The sequence below is a fragment of the Physcomitrium patens genome, chromosome 5, assembly GCF_059467195.1.
Source record: "Physcomitrium patens ecotype Gransden chromosome 5, ASM5946719v1, whole genome shotgun sequence".
Lineage (NCBI taxonomy): Eukaryota > Viridiplantae > Streptophyta > Bryopsida > Funariales > Funariaceae > Physcomitrium > Physcomitrium patens.
The window spans coordinates 10,625,919-10,644,601 of record NC_143414.1 but is presented as its reverse complement, the minus strand read 5'-3'; the positions used below and the strand labels follow the sequence as shown (position 1 = coordinate 10,644,601).

Here is an 18,683-nt window from a genome sequence, read left to right as displayed (position 1 = left end):
GTCCTAATCCCTTGTATTTCTAGCTACGGCAATAGAATTTTTCCTTGGTAGGCTCCAATTTTTAAAAGAAGTTGTTTAAAATACTTGCAATAGCTTTATAAATATTTACACAAACTTCAACCTAACAAAGGACAAGCTTTGGCTATATGATGGCAATAGATTTATAAAGAAAGGAGCAAATTTCATAAAAAGAATGACAATGATGAGAAAATGGATGCTCCTTGGTTTGCAGTTAGCTTTGATGGTGTCATATAATATGAATTTTAGCTTGAGAATGCACCAATTACTTAACTTTGGAAGGTAAATAGAAAAATGCAATAACAAGATCTTAACAAGTTGAATAGAACCTTAAATAAATTCTAATTAAACGTTAATAAACCTAATCAAACTTTAACCAAATCAATAGAAATTTAAAAGAAATTACTAAAAAAATATGAAGAAGTCATAAATTAATTTCAAAAAATAATAATAACGAAATATTTAAAAATAATAATAAATAAATATTTAAAAATAATAAAATAAAAATCTTAAAAAAATAAAAAATAGACTTAAAAATACTAAATATAATTTTAAAAAATAGATCCTAAATAAATTCTAAATAAATTCTAAATAAAACATAATCAAGTCCTGATCAAATTTTAAATACTAAATCAATCTTAAATAAATCCTAAATCTTAACCAAATCCTAATGAAATTATAATCAAATCCTAGCCAAACTTTAATCAAATCCTAACTAATCTTTAAATCTAAAACCAAATCCTAATGAGATCTTAATCAAATCCTAAAGCCAAACCAATCCCTAAACAAATTTTAAATAAATCTTAATAAATTTCTAAATTTATTTTAAAATCTCAATGAATATTAATAAATTCTTCGATTTCAACTAAAATTTCATCTATATTTTAATCTAAAAGCAATTAATAAAAAATTAAATTAAAAAAAAATAAAATTCACTTTTAAAAAAAAAAAAAAAAAAAAAAAAAAACTCCTAAATCTCTTGGATGTCGACTGCAGTCTTTTTCCAACTTAGATGTTGATCTTTTACCAATGATTTCTCCTTCTTAAACCATTCAATTTCTTTAAAAATTTGTTGATGTGTAGATTTGTAAGTTCCAATTTCTTTCTTTAATTTTTGCTTCAATAAAATTAATAGATCTTGCAAGTTTACAAAAATCCTCATTAATCCTAATTTTTAAATATTTGACATCATAATCCAATAAAACTCTCACCTCTTTAAATCTAATTATTTCATCAATATCAAATTATTTAAAAAAATTCAAGACACATACAATAATAAACACAAAAAAATTCACTTATAAAAGTATTATAATACCCACAAAATCCTCAAAATTATAAACCTCTTTTTATTTCTCAAAATTCAAAAGTATTGAGTACATCTTTCATTTTGAAAAACCTTAAAAAGCTCAATATGTCTTCAAATCATATGAAATCAACTTCTAAATAAACTTTCATTAGTTTGCTCTCAAAGTTTGTTTTTTAATCAACCAAAGAATCTCAAAATTACCATAGATATGTGGTTTTATATCTTAGAATCTGATTTTAACCTTGATTCACAACTAGTTGTCTCTAGGTATCGATTCTTGGTATTTTAAAGTAAGTTTTACTAAAATCTATTCTTAATTCCATCTTAAAGATACTTATATGATTTAATTTCCTAATCTACTTAATTTTATCTTATTTATGGCCTTACAAAGAAAATAGAAGCATTATTTAATTTTTTTTTATAAAAAAACATCATTAATACTAAAAGTTTTACTACCTTCTTATCATTTATGCATGTTTTATTACTATAACTTTTTATTAGGCTCTTCTATAATAAAATCAATATTTTTTATCTTTTACAATATACTAATATTATCACACAAAAATGGCAATGATCTTAGAGCTAAAGTGCGCTACAAAATAATGTTCTTTGAGAAAAGAGACAATCAGTTAGGCTTTTATATTGAGCTAGATTCCACTTTAAAAAAAAAAAAAAAAAAAAAAAAAAACAGAGACATATTTTTTATTCATAAGCTGGAGACTTGTGGAATCTTCTAGCAAACTAAGATTATGCCTTAAAAAACAATCATCCATGTTTCGAAGGTTGGTTCTAAAACTTATATGTCAATGTCAAATTTTTAATTATATGCTTAGCAATGTTGATCATAGCCACAAGAGTAGTTTTTTTTAGAGATTAACAAATAAAAACGGTTGAGGAATTCATGGAAATGACAAGGTGCAAAGCATACCAAAATTTAATTGCATCCAACTTATTTATGCTTCCAAAGCAAGAGAAAAGTTCTATGGCTTTTGAGAGTTATTTTCGTACTTTGACATGAAGAAAAAATGGATGCCTATCATGGTTCAAGAGCAGGGGATAGGAAGGAGAGATTAATCCATAATTATAGCAACTAACTTAGTTTCATACAAGTGTATAATCCTTTGCCTATTTTACACAACTTCATTTCTACTTCTTCAAATCTTCTTTTATTGCTTTTGTTTCTAAAGTTGTAATATCAATAGACTTTAGCTACTTGATAAGACTAGCATGGTTTTAAAAATGATTTAGATACACAAGCAAATGCAAGAAGAATGGACCCATTCTTGGATGTAGCATGCAAAAATATGAATTACTTGGATACAAAAAAATTAAGTAATTTAAAACTAATACAGAGAAATTAAGGAAGAAAGGAATAAGTTCTCTAAATTTTTGTTTTTTCAAATTTCCTTTACCATGGCCAATGTTTCCAATTGAATGATAATGGATTGAATTATTTTCTTGTTGTGTCTCTTACAAGAAGCAACCAACAAAAGAGCCAATTTTGCTAAGAGAAGCTTTACATAAATCAACATCTAAAAAGGTCATTTTTTACCTATTGAATACACCTCTAGTTATTTGAGCACATTCATGTATTAATTGTTTTATCAAAGGTTTAGCTTAATTATTTTAATTTATCTATCTTCCATCTTCAATTAATAACAACCATTATTATAAATTTACTATATTAAAATTTTTACTATTTCTAAATCACTTCATCTTCCTAAGTCAAAAACAAAATAACTTTTACTTGCTTAGAGAGTCACCAATCTACAAATGACCAATCTTCAACCATTCCAACTATGAATACATATGAATCTTATTTTAACATGCTTGTGTTGATAGATATACGTACTTTACTGATCATGCTGATACTTTGTACTCATCATAATATTACTAATTCCTTAAAATTTTTAATTATTTAATATGTATAAGAGAAGAGTGTAGTTAAGGAGCAAGAATTCTTAAAGACAATGAAGAAATACAAAGCAACTTAGGAAGGTAGTTGGTATTTTTGTCACATTAAAATAAAAAAAAATAAGATTATAAATTATTGCAAAATTTGTTGATAAAGAAGGAACACATTACTTGTTATAAGTAGAATTTTGTAATATTTTGAAGCTAGTGACAATAGTACAAATACATATAGAGATCATATATGTGATACATTGATAAGACTTGTTGCTATACAAATACCACCTCTAAAAATCAACATGGGAATAGAGAAGGAGGGAGATTTAGATAAAGAATAAGGTTTGAGAATGGAAATCACAGTTGAAAACTAGGATTGAGGTTAAGATTGAAAATGAGAAGAATAGAGATGGGAGTTGAAAACAAGGATGGAGAGAATGAAGGTGCAATGATGGTTTAAATAAGTAGATTTATTTAACAAAATCTTAGATTATTTTTAAAAAAAAAAATATATATATATATATATATATATATATAAATATAATTAGTATTTAAGTACTATTTATGTTTAGAATAATGATCTAATATAAATATTATAATATAATTGGTATAGATGCCACTTTTAGTACCACCAATAAGATATTAATTATATTTTTTATAATTTTTATAATTTTTTTATATAATATAATACTATTTTTAATACTTATTTTTTTAATTTTTAAAATTTTTAAGAGATTAATATACATAAAAATTTTCTTATTAATATGATGTTTTTAGGTATTTTTTAATATCCTAATATTATAAATATTATATATTATATAATATATAAAAATAGAATAATAAAATATTTTATCAATTTTTTTGAATATTTTTAAAATATTTTAATAAAAAATAGATTTTAAAATTTATAATATAGATAATGGACAAGAAAAACATCTTATATGCCAAATAAGACACTATAGCTATTTATCAAAGAAATACGTAATTACTTAAATGAGAAGTGTTAGGTAGAAGATAAATGAAGGTAGATTTAATAATATCTTACAGAAAAGTTTCTTAAAAGCTTCATAGATGCAGATTTGACTTTATACATGTTTTTAGTTCATTGGTAGGTTAAAAACGTAGCCAACATATTGGCCATGTGTTATACATGTTAATAACTTGTAGTACAAGTTGGCCATGTGGCGCATATGTATGAAACTTATCTTGTAACTTAGATATGTATCTTACAAGTTGGATATGTGTTGGAAATTCTATAGAATGTTGCTATGTAGCTTTTAGTTAGATAGTATATATGGAAGCAAGAATGAAGCTTCTTTCACTCTTATCAATGCCTTTCTTACTTTTAATCTTGTCTCATGAGTCTTTAGTTTTTTATCTTTAATAATAGCCATTCTAATTTAATATTGTATCATGTTTAAGCAATTATCTATTCTTTTCTAGTAATACAAGAGTGTATTGACTTTTTGGTTCTTTGTAATTAATGTCTTTGATATTATAACTAAATCTTTCTATAACAATTTGAATGATAACCTTTTACAATGTGAAAAGAAATTAAAAAAAGATAAATAAATTGGATTATTTTTTGACTAATTGATAATAATATTAAAAATTGATTCTTCTTTTTGCTTCTATAAGTAATAAAAGTTGATAAAAAAAATAATAAAGCTTGAATATTGGTTATAATCTAAGCATAAAAGATTTTTGATAATTAATATATATATATATATATATATATATATATATATGCTTGCATATACTAAAATAATTTTTTTGATCAATACAAAAAAAAAGAAAAATAAGAAAAATAAGAAAAAAAACAACCTTTTTGCCATAGGCATGTGGTTTTAAGTCTCAAGATTTAATTTTAACTGAGATTCATATTTAAACCCCCATAGATATCAATTTAAGATTTATCTAAGTATTTTTTAAAATTTCTAATGTTTGTTTCTATTTAAATATGCCAATAATATTATTTTAGCTAATCTACTTTAATTTGACTTATTTATGGTCCTACCAAGTAAATAGAAGTATAATTAATAAAAAGATTATATTAGCACTTATTAGTTTTATTACCTCTCTAATTATTATTTATATTTATAAAATATATTTTTATTATATTTTCAAATAATCTCTTCTATTATGTACATATACATATATATTTTTATTTTATCTAATTTTTCTTATAATATAATAATACTTCAAATAAGTATATATAGATGTATTAGTTTTAGTTTACTATAGTAGACCTCATATCTTCCAACTTGTATTGATTCTTTAGAAGAGACTAAAACATTAAAAAACCATGATAGAGATAAATCTTTTAATTACAGAATTTTAGTTAAAGATGAAGCTTGCATTTAGAATCTTTTTAAGATGAGATTCTAAATTAATAAAAATATTACTTATATCAATCACCTTAATTATGTATGGAATAATCTAGAAGATGTCATTTATATTTTGACTTATCTTGATAAATTCTACATCAATCACTACTTTTTTTTAATAATATTTTTATACCTAATATATGTAGAAATATAGCCCTATTCAATTACTTATCAATCAAATTATATTTTTAGATTTTTTAAAATTAAATTTAAAATTAAATTTATAAATTAAATAAATTTTATCTTAAAGACTTTAGAATTCAAGATTTAGTAAGAATAAATAGACTTTAATACAAAATATGGCAAAAACATCCTTAATAGATTTAAAACATTCATTCAATTCTACAAAAGATTATGTAAGAACCAAAGCCATGTGAGAACAAGAAAAGATGTAGAGATAAATTATACTATAATATAATCTTCATAAGTCCTATCAATAGATCTTAATTGAAAGAACTATTAAAAATATAATTTTAAGTTACTTAAATATAATAATATTAAGTTTAAAGAGTATTTTTGATTATTTAAGTACTTATTAGAATTTATAAAGATTTATTAATTATAAGAGTCTTATTAGAAAAAAATTATAAAAATAGAACCTTTATAAGTTTAAAAATCAATTATCTTAGTTAGTCTAATATCTTTTCTTATTGTTAAGTATTAATGTTCATTTATTGAAACCAATTTCTACATTGGTCTTTTCTATAAATTTACTACTTATAAAAAAAAAAAAAAAAAAAAAAAACCTATAAGTTTTAGTTAGTATTTAGAAGAAGCATAACAAAGAACCTCATATTTTTTTAGTTATTTATATATAAAATAAAACTTTTAGTTGATTTGAATTTATTTTATTACTATAAAAATTTAAAAAATGGCTGTAATGTTATAGTATGATGAAAAAAATATTAAAAATATTTATAGAATTTATTTAAAATTTATTTGAAATATTTTAGGAATTTTTAGATGAATTTTAAAACTTAAGCAAAAATATTTTTTATGTCTTGGGCATGTCATTATGAAGAAATGGAGTAAGATTTGAAGGTCTTAAAAGGTCCTAAAGACAATTTGATAATTTTATTCTAAATTTTAAATTATAAAAATATTAGTTTTATTAGTAAAAAATAAGAAGACAAGCAACTAGTATAGTCTTTATAGGAAGAGAGGTGCTCAAGTCCTATATGGATTGTAGCACCTTAGTTGTAGGTAGGAGGATAAAATTAAGGATTTTGTGGCATCTCTAAAATACCTTTATATATCATTTGTCAACTTTGGTGAGGCTCAAATTTTTAATTACTTAAGCAAATTATGGTTATATATATATATATATATATATATATATATATATATTATTTATATTGGATCTTTAAACTATTATAACTTATTCATAGTAATTTGAATTTGAATTTTTTTATGTCATATAAAAAAATTAAATATCTGAAGATATATTTATGATTTTAAATTTTATTTTTTATTAGATAAAAATCTAATGAATAGTCTTTGACAAGTTGTATTATGGAATTACTTGATTACTATTATTTCACTTGTTTTTTGTTGTTCTTCTTTTATTCTTATTCTTAACTTCTTTCAATTTAAACCACCAATTATAAGTAACTCTTAATTGAAATTAGCTTATAATTTGGATTAATACATGAATTTTATCTTTACAATTCTCTAGATTTTTTAGCTGAATACTCTTTTTAAAAAAAATCAAAAAATCTTTAAAATGTTTGAGGACTAAAAGCAAGAAATCATCAAGGTAAAAGCTCAAACATGTTAGAAAAATTTGAATATTAGTTTATAAAGAATTTTTTTTAAGTATTCAAGGAGAAACATCCTCAACCTAAAAAATTAAAATTATAGATGACCTTAAATCTAGAGCATTAGGACTAAAAGAAAAATTGAAGAATCATGTTTAAAAATTTATAACAATTCATATTCTAACCTTCTAACCACATAAGATAAAAAAAATTATAAATATATAATCTAATTTTTTATTATAAATTCTAATTCCTCTCAATTTATTAATGTAGAAATGAAGAAATTGATTATGGAAAAAATCCAATGATAAATGGTATGAGTATTGAATTTTAAAATATTATTTGCATATTATTAACAAAGGATATATAAATATATCTAATTTTATTATATTACAAGGATATTTTTTCAAAAGTCTAATAAGAAGTACCATTATTTTATTCTCTAAAAGTGATGATACTAATCTACTTATAAATTAGATATCTATTACTTTCTTCAACACCTAAAAAATATTTATACCAAATTGCCCAAAAATTGATCTTAAGTTTTTTTATAGAAATTATTAAACTTAAATAATATTTTTTTTTTCTTCTCAAATATATTCATAATAATATATTAGCTACATAAGAAATAATTTGGACTTGCCTTAAGTCTTGACATTAAATAGTCATAATCTTTTGCATATTAGCAACACCAAACATCTTCCAAACTTTCTTTAGTTGAAAATCTTGGATGATTATAGATGAGCTAAAAAAACTTATTAAAGATATAGAACACATCTTTTGGGCTTTCTTTGATTTCTCACAATGTGAAAAAAATTCTAATAGAAAGGATTAAATAAAATTGGATTAATGGTTTACAAAAAAAATGTAGCCAAAAGAATTATTATAATAAATATTATCATTCTATCATATATTTATTACTTCATACTTATTTGGATTGGATTTCAAAAGAAAAAAAAAAAAAAATCCTTATGATAAATTTTCTATAGATTATTACCTACGATCTCACATGTGTAAAGGTGGCTTAGAAAATATATTGCAAAGAATTAAAGGAAAGAGGTTTTGGACTAATAGGCCTTCAAGAAGCCGAAAGTGATCTTTTAACTAAATAGGTAATTTGTTCACTATAGCTTGGAGACTCAAATCCCTAAACTTTACTGAAACACATGTTAATGTTAGCTTCTTCTAAAGCACTTGATAAATGGAGCCTTGATTGTGTTTAGACTTTGTCATTGAAACATAAATGAGGCAAAGATTCAAAATCTTAATTATAAATTAAAAGATCTTCGTCCAGAATCATAATTTACCTTTAATTTAGTGATCCAAAATAATTTCTTGAAGTCAAAAATAGATCTCTATGATAGAATTAAAAAAAACCTCTCTCATTGACATACATATTATTTCAACCAAATTAACTTAACTTCACAAAAAAGATATAACAAGGATTAAAGATGATTGCAATCATACAAAAAATTATTTTATACCATTTCAAGAGGTCAATCCCAAATTTTATCTAAACCAAAATAAAGATTCACTTTGACAACCTTAATAAATCAATATCTAGAAGATTGGAGAAGATTTCTTTGCTATAGACTAGAATCACTATAAATAAATGATTGAATTAGTCTCTATAGCACTCTTAAAGTACTATTATTAAAATTTGTTTTTTTTACTTAACATATTCAATATTTATTATAAGTTTAATGCTTAGTTGATTTTGCCTAAATCTTTAAAAATTAAAATCTATATAGTTGGCAAGCAAACAAGACTTCTTATTCTTAACTCTAAAATATCATTAATACAAGAATCAATTCCTTTGAACATATATTAATCAAATATAGTAAGAGCACAAGGATCTGCAAAAGTAGTAAGATTTGTTATTAAAATAAAAGTCAAAAGTAAATTTGTTGAAGACAATAGAATTTTTGATAAAACTTTTGAAAATTATATCTTTGATTCATTAGCATATTTTTGGATTTTTTTTTAATAATATAGCTTATAAAGCCAAACTTAGTAGATGATTCCTACATAATAAGTCATAAAGCGTGGAATTTAGCTACATCAAAATTAAGTGACAAATTTGATGAAACTTATAGCTTTAAATAAAAAGATGTTTGGTTACAATTCTAAGCTAAGATCAAAGTCACTCTTATTTGGCTAATATACTATAGAGGCTTTGTAGTTAATGTATAGAAAATATTGAGAATGTTTAAAAAGGCACAGGAGTAGTAGTAAGTAATACACACACACACACAAGAGTAATAATAAGTAATACACACATACACAAGAATAATAGTAAGTAATACACACAAGAGGGTTTTTTAAGGAGAGAGAGCTTCACACATAAAAATCTATTGATCTGGTTGTGTCTCGTATGCAAGAGGAGAAAGGAAAGAGGATAAACAATTCTTTTCCACTATATTCTAAATACTGTAGCTATGGTATTTACTATAGTCTATAATAAATATTATGGAGAGCGTCGGCTACACTTAATACTCTCAAAAGAAAGTATAAGCTATTAAAAACATTTCACCTTTATATCAACTTTGTAGCTTAAATCTTTCCAAAATAATGCTTCACAAATTTTGAGAATGCTCAAAAGTAAAAAAAAGCGTGGGTCTGGATTATATTAATATTGCACAAACTTATCACCATGCTTAGAAGAGCTAGTTCCTAGCTTGCCTTTTTATAAAAAAAAAAAAATGTTGCAAAATGATCCTTCTTAAATTCAATATGTTGAAAACAATATGTTATCTATTAAGAAGTATATATTTATGGACAATTTGGAGATGACTCAATGATTTTTCATTTAATAGAGAAACTTGGAATAAAAATAAAGAACAAAAATCTAGTTCAATCTCCTAGACTATGATAGAATGATGTAGAAAATTACTCTAGACAATGTAAATAAAGACATTGACAATGATAAAGGATGTTTTGCCATTGGGAAAAAAACTTGGATGGCTAAAGAAATGTTGAGAATTAGACAAAAAAAATTTATAAGGTGAAATTTAATCCCTCATTATAGAGGTATGATAATACACAATAGCTTAGCAACTAACATATCATAATACATAGTCTAGCAACTATGATACTACTTCATCTACCATCCAATTTTTTGGATCTTAGGTCTTTGAATGCCATGTATTTACCTTTCTTATCAAGTATACACATCAAGTGCAATCCTGCTGTCTCAGAAAGAGGAGAAGAAGAGAGGAAAAAACGAAACAAAATAAAAATAAAAATAAAAAACAAAACAAAAAATCAAACAAACAAACAACGTCCAATCTACGTGGATCAGATGTGTATTCGTCAAACGGAGGCTCGTCGTTGCTGAGGTGGACCTTACGACACGGTCCGGTTGCGGCAGTCGAGTGACACAGGTAGCGAAGACCCTACACGGACGAGAAGGGTTTGCTCGCAAACAAGTGCAATGCAGCCTTTGATTGCCAGATTCGAATTTAGAGCCCAGCAGAGGAGCTTGAAGTGGACGCTTGTGAGCTCGCGGAGACGATTCAATGGTGGTGTGACGACGGAGACGGACTGATAGTGCTAAAAAAACGATGGGTGTAAGGTGGTTGATAGTGCCGATCGTCGCAATTGTATTGCTTCTAGAATTTCTGGACTTCGCTCAAGCTGTGAAAGAGCCATTTCGAAGAGACCCTGGGCACCCACAATGGCATCACGGCAGTTTTCAAGACCACAAGGAGGGTGTGCGGAAGATGACCCACGAGCTTCTACACTCTCGTGCACAGGTGCCTCTAGTGGCTGCTTCTGTTCTCAGTCGTACATGGATTATTGCGCTGATGAAAGTTGAGTTTTGGTAGATTACACGTTGAGAGGAATGGGGAGTGTTATCTTGAGCAATCCCCCCTCCCCGTCTTTTTTTGGTGGAAAATTGTGTATACTCTAACAATTGCAGAGCTATCTGTGATGCTGTTATGTTTGTAAAATTCAGGTTCCATTTCCCGTTCCTCTCGAGGTCAACGTGGTGCTGATAGGGTTTCTGAATGATGGGGGTTATCGGTTTCATTTGGATCATGATAAATTGCATCACCACATGAAGTCAAGTTTTCCTTCACATCGTCCCTCTTGTATGGAAACAGGAGAAATGCTGGACATTCAATTCGACATGAGTTACAATGTCATACCAGTAAGGTTCTCAGACGGGTGATACTTAATATGTGGTGTTTGTGAGGTTCAAATAACTCTACTCAGCATGTTCTTACATGAAATGATCATGTTTAGGGTTTATATATATATATATATATATATATATATATATATATATATATGTGACTGCCTTGATTATTGACTTATTCATCTACTTGCTTGTCATGAATTTGAGCGCTCTCTGCTTAGGTCTAATTGATTATCTATTAATTGTGAGATTTAAGCTCTTATTGTATCATGTATTCCTTGCGATGTTTTCCAGGTGGGGCCAACAGAACTTCTTGCGGTCGAAGATGAGATGAAACAAAAAATGGTGGAGGCAGGTGTAGCTAGAGAGGTACTATATACGCTAAATACATCTATTGCAGATTGATTATTCTATGCTTGTATATCTAATATTTGCGATCACGTAATTTACTCCTGGTAAACAACAGCAGTAATTTTGTGTTTTTCTGTACACGTTTACAGTGTTGTCTAATATTTTTTTTTCGATGCGTTACGTACAACAGAGCGAATATGGTAAAGAAGTTCCTTGTTTTGAAGTCGAGGCAACAGCAATGGAGTCGACTTTTGATAGACTCTATAGTTATTTGTTCGGACTACCGGCAGATGCAGGTGCAGAACACGACTTCAACAGAGCCTTACCCACTGCGATTTTTATACTCAACCTTGACAAGGTGTGCTTGCTGACTAGGAACGCTTTCTATGAAGTCAAGCATGGATGTTTTAACCTGTTTCTTGCGGTCGGTTAAGTCGACTTTAGAGTCATAGTAACGAACGATATGATCGTAACACAATTATGGAGTTTCTATATTCGTATCATGTTTTGTTCCAGTTTTGTAGGTAGAGCTAAGTGGAAGTCAACAGATCTTCTGAAGGGCAACCCCGTCCAGCATTTGACTGTTTCGTGACCTATCTCTCTGGAACTCATCACGAACTGTTTGCAGGCCAGGATGGACCCCAAAAATGTGACCTCGGAGCACGATTCGTTTCCTAGCATTACCGAACTTACCTCTGAGCAATTCCTGAAACAAGAAGCTGGTTTTGTTTATCGATACCGGTACAATGGGGGTGCTGCCTCGCAAGTCTGGCTTAGTCATGGAAGGTAGAGAACTCTCTGAAAGTGGATGTTGTATCCTATCATTATCGAATTTTAGACATAGTAGCTAGTTAATATTTCAATTCTAGGATACTAGTCATGTTTCCATATCTTGACGACTGATTCATTTCTCTCGATTAGGCCTCCTTATGTGTCAGAGAGTTAAGGTCATGTTCAGTACAGCTGAATCTACTCTTTGCTGGACCTTCTTTTGACGTTGTCTGCAGGTATGCGGTGATTGACATTTCAGCTGGACCTTGCTCCTATGGAAGATTGGAATCTGAAGAGGGAAGTGTAGGGCACAGGACAGTACCCAGGCTCGAGCATCTTTTACTTCCCAAATATCGCCCTGCTGTCAACCCTTCTGTGGTTGAGAATGTGTTTTGTGGCCAAATATCTCGAACGATAGTGTCTGCACTAGAGCACGTCATTGCACCAGATATCAGGTAAGCTGCACTTAGTTCTAACTCGTTCGACCAGCATTCAGAATCATCTGATCATTTGCATCTTTATAAGAAATCAAGCAACCCTTCAGTTTTCTTTTCCTTCAGGTGTCCATCCATTGCAAAGTATAGTACAAGAATGCGGGTATAGCATCAATTCTATCTAATTAACTAGCTATTTTGGATCGACAGGTTCGATACTGTAGATGTATCATCACGATTGTTGGTTCCCATTATTGTTCTTCGAAACCATTTACATTACAACATTCTTCAATCTGGAAGTAATCACAGCATAGATGTGGATGAGATCAGGCATCAGGTGAGCTTCACTTTATATTCCTTCACCGAGTTCTTGAATGCTGAGGTTTCTACCCATGTCCGTTGTAATTGTAGACTTTAGCACTTAGTGCCTTAAAGCCATCTATACTCCACATCACATGTCCACTATCATACTGATATGAGAACGTTGGACATGTTATGCATAGCAATTTAGCTGCGTTTTAAGGAGTTTGCAGATTCACATTGTTTAGCTCGCTTCTTAAGTAAATATCCTCACGATCTTACTTATGGTGCTGCAGGTAAAGTCAATGCTGCAACCAGGGCAAGAGGTTATGGTAGTGGCAGGTATACATAGTTTACATGATCACGAACGCTTGTCCATTTCTGTGGCAAAAGCCATGCGGGGAATGTCGACTCATGAAACCCGCCCAGATGGCCGTTTTCATGCCAAGACTTTGACCTTCCTTGATGGAGCTGTGTTGCGAGAGGTTTCTCCCATACCTTCAATGTGTCACATATCTTTTGTTTTGTTTCTATTGAAGTGCTGCATAAGACGTTCTCATATCCACTTATTGTTGCATTGATAGCGTGAGGTCTTCTCTAGAGAAGCGTGGCAACTTGGAAAGATAGAGTTTGATGGGAACCTTGAACAGAACCACAAGTGCCCGGCATGTCTAAGCTTTAAGCTGATGTTGTCGGGTGGCAGGAGATGCGACACTCTTCCGATGTTCTTGCTGCAGGACTTCTAGAAGTAGCTGACCCAGAACTTTCAAGGAGATACTTTAGACAAAGGACACCGCAGGTGACTTCGCTAGCCCTCTTTAAACATGATCATAGTCTTAGTCTCAGTGGCATATCATTCTGTTGCATCCACTGAGGAGGAAGTCTATGCAATATGTGCCTGGCTCAACATTTTTTGCCTTAAATAGGATTGTACGGAATATTAATACAAACGATTTTACTGGGGTGTGCCTTATCCGAATATGACAGCACAACTGGGAGGAACCCCCCAACGCGCAAGAGGATACTGTTATAAAATCACGCCAACCAAGGCATCCATATTTAAAAAAGAACGCACAGGAAAAGAATGCCAAACGAACTGTTCGAGATCGATTCCCTACTGTTGCTACACCAGTGACAAAGTCTCATGGTACTCGAGTAGTCCCTGTGTAAGTAAATATACGATTTCAATACATTTCAATCACTATTCTTTTATTGCGTATCCAATGCTGTTTTATGATAAGTAATGCCTGCTCTGTGTTTTGTATCGGTAAGCAGTATTTGTGGACTAAAGTGCTCACTGTTAACCTCGGGATATAATCTAGGTTCGTATTATCTTTGGATGGAGTGGATCCGCAGCTATTGATGGAAGGAGAAAATCTCATGTGGGTGAGTCATGATGCTATTTTTGTCCTGCAACATCCTGGAGATCCTATAACCCTCAGGTTAGTCTGACGGAGCCTTCCATTTCTTAAGAAAATTCATTTTCTCCCTCTCCCCCGCCCGGCATTGTGGCCCGAAGTCCGCAGAAAATTGACTGTATATGGACATTTTTTGGATTCTCATTTTGGTTGGTTGAATGTTGTAGTGCTGTGTCAGAAACTAAAAAGATGAAGGCAATACCTACCTCCCCGCAGCGTCATATAATAGCTGGGCTTGCGGCTGTAGTTGGTGGGCTGGTGGCACCTTATGAGAGGGCATCTCATATCCATGATCGTCCTATTCTCGATTGGCTCTGGGCTTGTGGTCATCATCCTTTTGGGCCTTTTTCAAACACATCTAGTGTGAGCCACCTGTTGCGTGACACTGCGAGGGTGAGTTTCTGCCAACCTGTCTCTACATCATTCTAATTGTAGGTCAAAGCAATTTACAACTGCACTTGCACCTTGGTATGTTTAGCTTTCTTCTTTACTATGACTCGGAAGCACATGACGAATTAGTCATTCTCCAAGCTTAAGATTGTTGAGGATTCTACTTGGTGCAAAGATTTCTCTCTTTCCGATGTTGGAAGTTTGATTTTATTAGTATGTTTTTCCCATCAGCGGGATTTTTTTTATTTGTAGCGAATTCTACGTGGGGTTTACATGTCTGTGCTTTGCATAATTGTGTATTGCTGGTATGGTGCAGCGTAATGCAGTTTATGCTCGCGTGCACGTGGCGCTCAAAACAATAAGGCAGTCCACTGATAATATTCAGGAGTTTGTTTCTGATTTCCTTCGCACACCTCTTGGAGAAGAAGTGAAGGGCGAGAAGGAGAAGAACAAAGTAGAGTTATGGATCGACAAATTCTACAAGAAAAGAACGTCTTTACCAGCTCCCGTGCCACACGAGAAAGTGGAGCGGTTAGAAAATTATTTGAGCACTTTGGAAGACCAGCTTGTGCAACTGTCATCTCTACTTTATGATCATCAGATTCAGGACGCCCTTGGGAATGCTTCTACTATCATGCAGTCTGCACATTTTACTCAGGAGTAAGTTTCGTCTTCCAAGTTTTTTTTTACAATCCCTTAAATCCTGGCATCCCAGAAATCGATCCCAGTATCCATGCGTCTTCTCTTTTTTTAAGTACTCTACTGATGTTGTACTTTGGCTTATGTGCAGCTACGTGGAACATCTGATTGCAGCAGAAAGGGATACTATGCGGTGCTGCAGAGTTGAGTATACAAGGCCAGTACAGTCTACTCAGACACTCCTTTATGGTGGAATTTTAGTTGCTGGATTCCTTGTGTACTTTTTAGTAATATATTTCTCTTCGTCAGAGCGTTGAAACTCGAAAATCATCCGATTGCCCCAAGCTAGACACCTCACCCCCGCCTTGGTTCCGTTTCATGCTGAATATCAGGGCGAGTAGATAGAATAGTGGCCCACACGAAGGTGAGATTCGCACGCCTGTAACTTGTTTCGAAGAGTTCTTGCCAAATTTCGCTTGAAGAACCAGTGATCCAAAGCCTATCTCACAGCTAGCAGGTCACTAGGATATCGGCTTTTAATCAATTGTAACCCATGTGGAAAACTTAGGTTCTTGCACTGCTGAGGCATCTACTATAATACTTCAAGTATGATTCAGAATCTTATTCATTCGAATGTTTCAAGAGCAGCGTGATGGATTGTATGAAGGCTAACACCGACTATGTCGTCTTGATTTATTGAAAATGAAAATAAAAAAAACAAATTAGAAGACTGTCATACAGTAATTCACGTCACGTCACTTCTTTAGGGAATCAACTGTTATCCAATCTCAGCTTGCCGGCAGACATTGATTATGGCCGGTTTGCTAAAAGAGACCACAGGGCTTATCAAGTGCACACTATTAGTTGAAAACACCACGGCCTCCCTCCATCCAACAAAACAGTGCACAGAAAGGATTATGAAGGCGATTGGTGAGAACCTTTAATCCCTCCAAGGACACCACAAGTTGGTTAGTGACCCACTGAAGCACAACTCCTGTCAGTCACACAAAAGAATGGCCAACACCCCTCCTCACACTCTCTCTCTCTCTCTCTCTTTATCTGTTTGGTGATTCTTTTTGGCACCTTCTACTCTTCAAGTTCGGAGTACAATGCTGCAAAATTCATTCAGTGGGGCATGGCTCATGCCTCGCGTCAACCACAGCATTCCAAATTGACAACCCCTGACGACGAAATATCAACCCCGAAGCCCCACCCACACAACTTTCCATTTACTCAAATCTTCAAGTCTTGTTGACCGGTTTTCCTTTGAAGTGAGCTGGTGCTATGCAACATGAATGCTTTGAGTGAAGAAAACTGGTTGGGTTTCCGAAAGGGTAGTCAACTACAAACCGTACTCTCATGGTTGGTAGACGTGAGCACCGCATCCTGCCCCACCCAACACCCACACACACCAATACAACCACATTTACACACCCTCACACCCACACACCCACATTCACACACCCTCACACCCACATTCACACACCTTCACACCCACACACCCACACCTAACGTCTCCTTCCCCTCCCGAGGCTCCACCACGCGAATTGTTTTTCCCCCCTATTCGATTCATTGACGTCAACCCACGCCGCATCATGTACAGACCTGATATGGATTGATAAAAGCCTCATGGATGTAGACGTTTTCTTGCAGTATACACAAGAGTGCATAAACCCACAAACAAAAACAAAAAAAAACTCACAAACAATGAATCTGGTGCTTCGCAATGCCGTTAGGATGCAAAATCTGCGGCGCTTCATGAAGCCTTCCCTCCACCATCGCTCACCGCACTCTCTCTTGCTCTTCAAATCACGGGCTGGTTTCAGATCACGGGCTGTCCCGCTCCGTCACCCGTACCCGCGCAACCCCCGAACCTCAAACTTGCGTCCTTCTCATACAGAAACATGTATTCATTTTCGTATAATCGTATATATTTACTTTTAAGATACAGAATATCGTATGAGATAGGGGAACAGGTTCCCGTGGGTGGGGAACAAAACCAAACGTTGTTCACGAGCCCGTTGAGTGAGTGGGTGAGTGAGTGAGTGAATCCATTAGGGGAGGCTCTTTTGTCTTCTTCCCCATCACGAATCAGAATCAGAATCAGAAGACTCGGACTTATGACTGTAATAATGTTTTTTATTTCACTAGTAGATGTGAGATTTGCAGCTTCATCCGTGTGGGTTGCTGTGTGAGTGCTGTGTACTTTGGATGAGTATTCATCCATATACATATAGTGGGAGGCTGATTCCACTAGTTCCTTTGCGTTTGGTATATTTCTCAGAGGCAAATTTTATCATAAGGAGAATTTGGTGTAGGAATGCTAATTTTAAGGCTAGCGAGGAAACAAGCGATCGTTTCATAATATCTACTAACATACGTTTTGAATCACTGAAGAAAAAAATGAAAATGAAAATGAAAATGAACAATAGGGTTTCAACATGTTTAGTTTAAAAAGATCTATTTCTATTACACTGTGGTTGCATCTACCAACCCCTTCTTTTGGGTACCTAATTACATGCTTCGTTGAAAGAAAAAAGTGATGAAATGTTTGTTGTATTGAACAATGTAAGTATGTAAGTCTATTTGTCCCATTTTGTACTTGGTTATTTATTTAATCACGATCTGTGTTAGATTTTATGCTTTTTCGGGCCTCTCAAATTCTTTGTCTGGGATTCTAAATAGTAACTGACTCTTCAACCCAGTAAGTCTTCATATTTAATTTTTGTTGCGATGACTTTTGAGATGAACATGGAAAATCATGTGCAAAATATTTAACTTGACTAAAAAAAAAAAAAAAAAAAAAAAAAAAAAACTCTTTATTGAAACCTGTACTTGCACCGTTGAAGGTAATTGGTAAACT

At 31.4% G+C, this 18,683-nt stretch overlaps 1 protein-coding gene across 1 annotated transcript; it reads left to right on the top strand.

The window, feature by feature from the left end:
* The first annotated feature begins 10,755 nt into the window (after positions 1-10,755).
* Positions 10,756-16,454, top strand: LOC112282869 (uncharacterized). The gene is made up of 14 exons (XM_024520991.3): positions 10,756-11,131; positions 11,335-11,529; positions 11,812-11,886; positions 12,059-12,226; positions 12,497-12,654; positions 12,876-13,094; positions 13,284-13,410; positions 13,670-13,858; positions 14,077-14,172; positions 14,361-14,539; positions 14,696-14,815; positions 14,959-15,184; positions 15,498-15,841; positions 15,972-16,454. Exons 1-14 carry the CDS (start codon positions 10,940-10,942, stop codon positions 16,135-16,137), a joined length of 2,454 nt encoding a protein of 817 aa, XP_024376759.1. The 5' UTR covers positions 10,756-10,939; the 3' UTR covers positions 16,138-16,454.
* Positions 16,455-18,683: the final 2,229 nt, after the last annotated feature.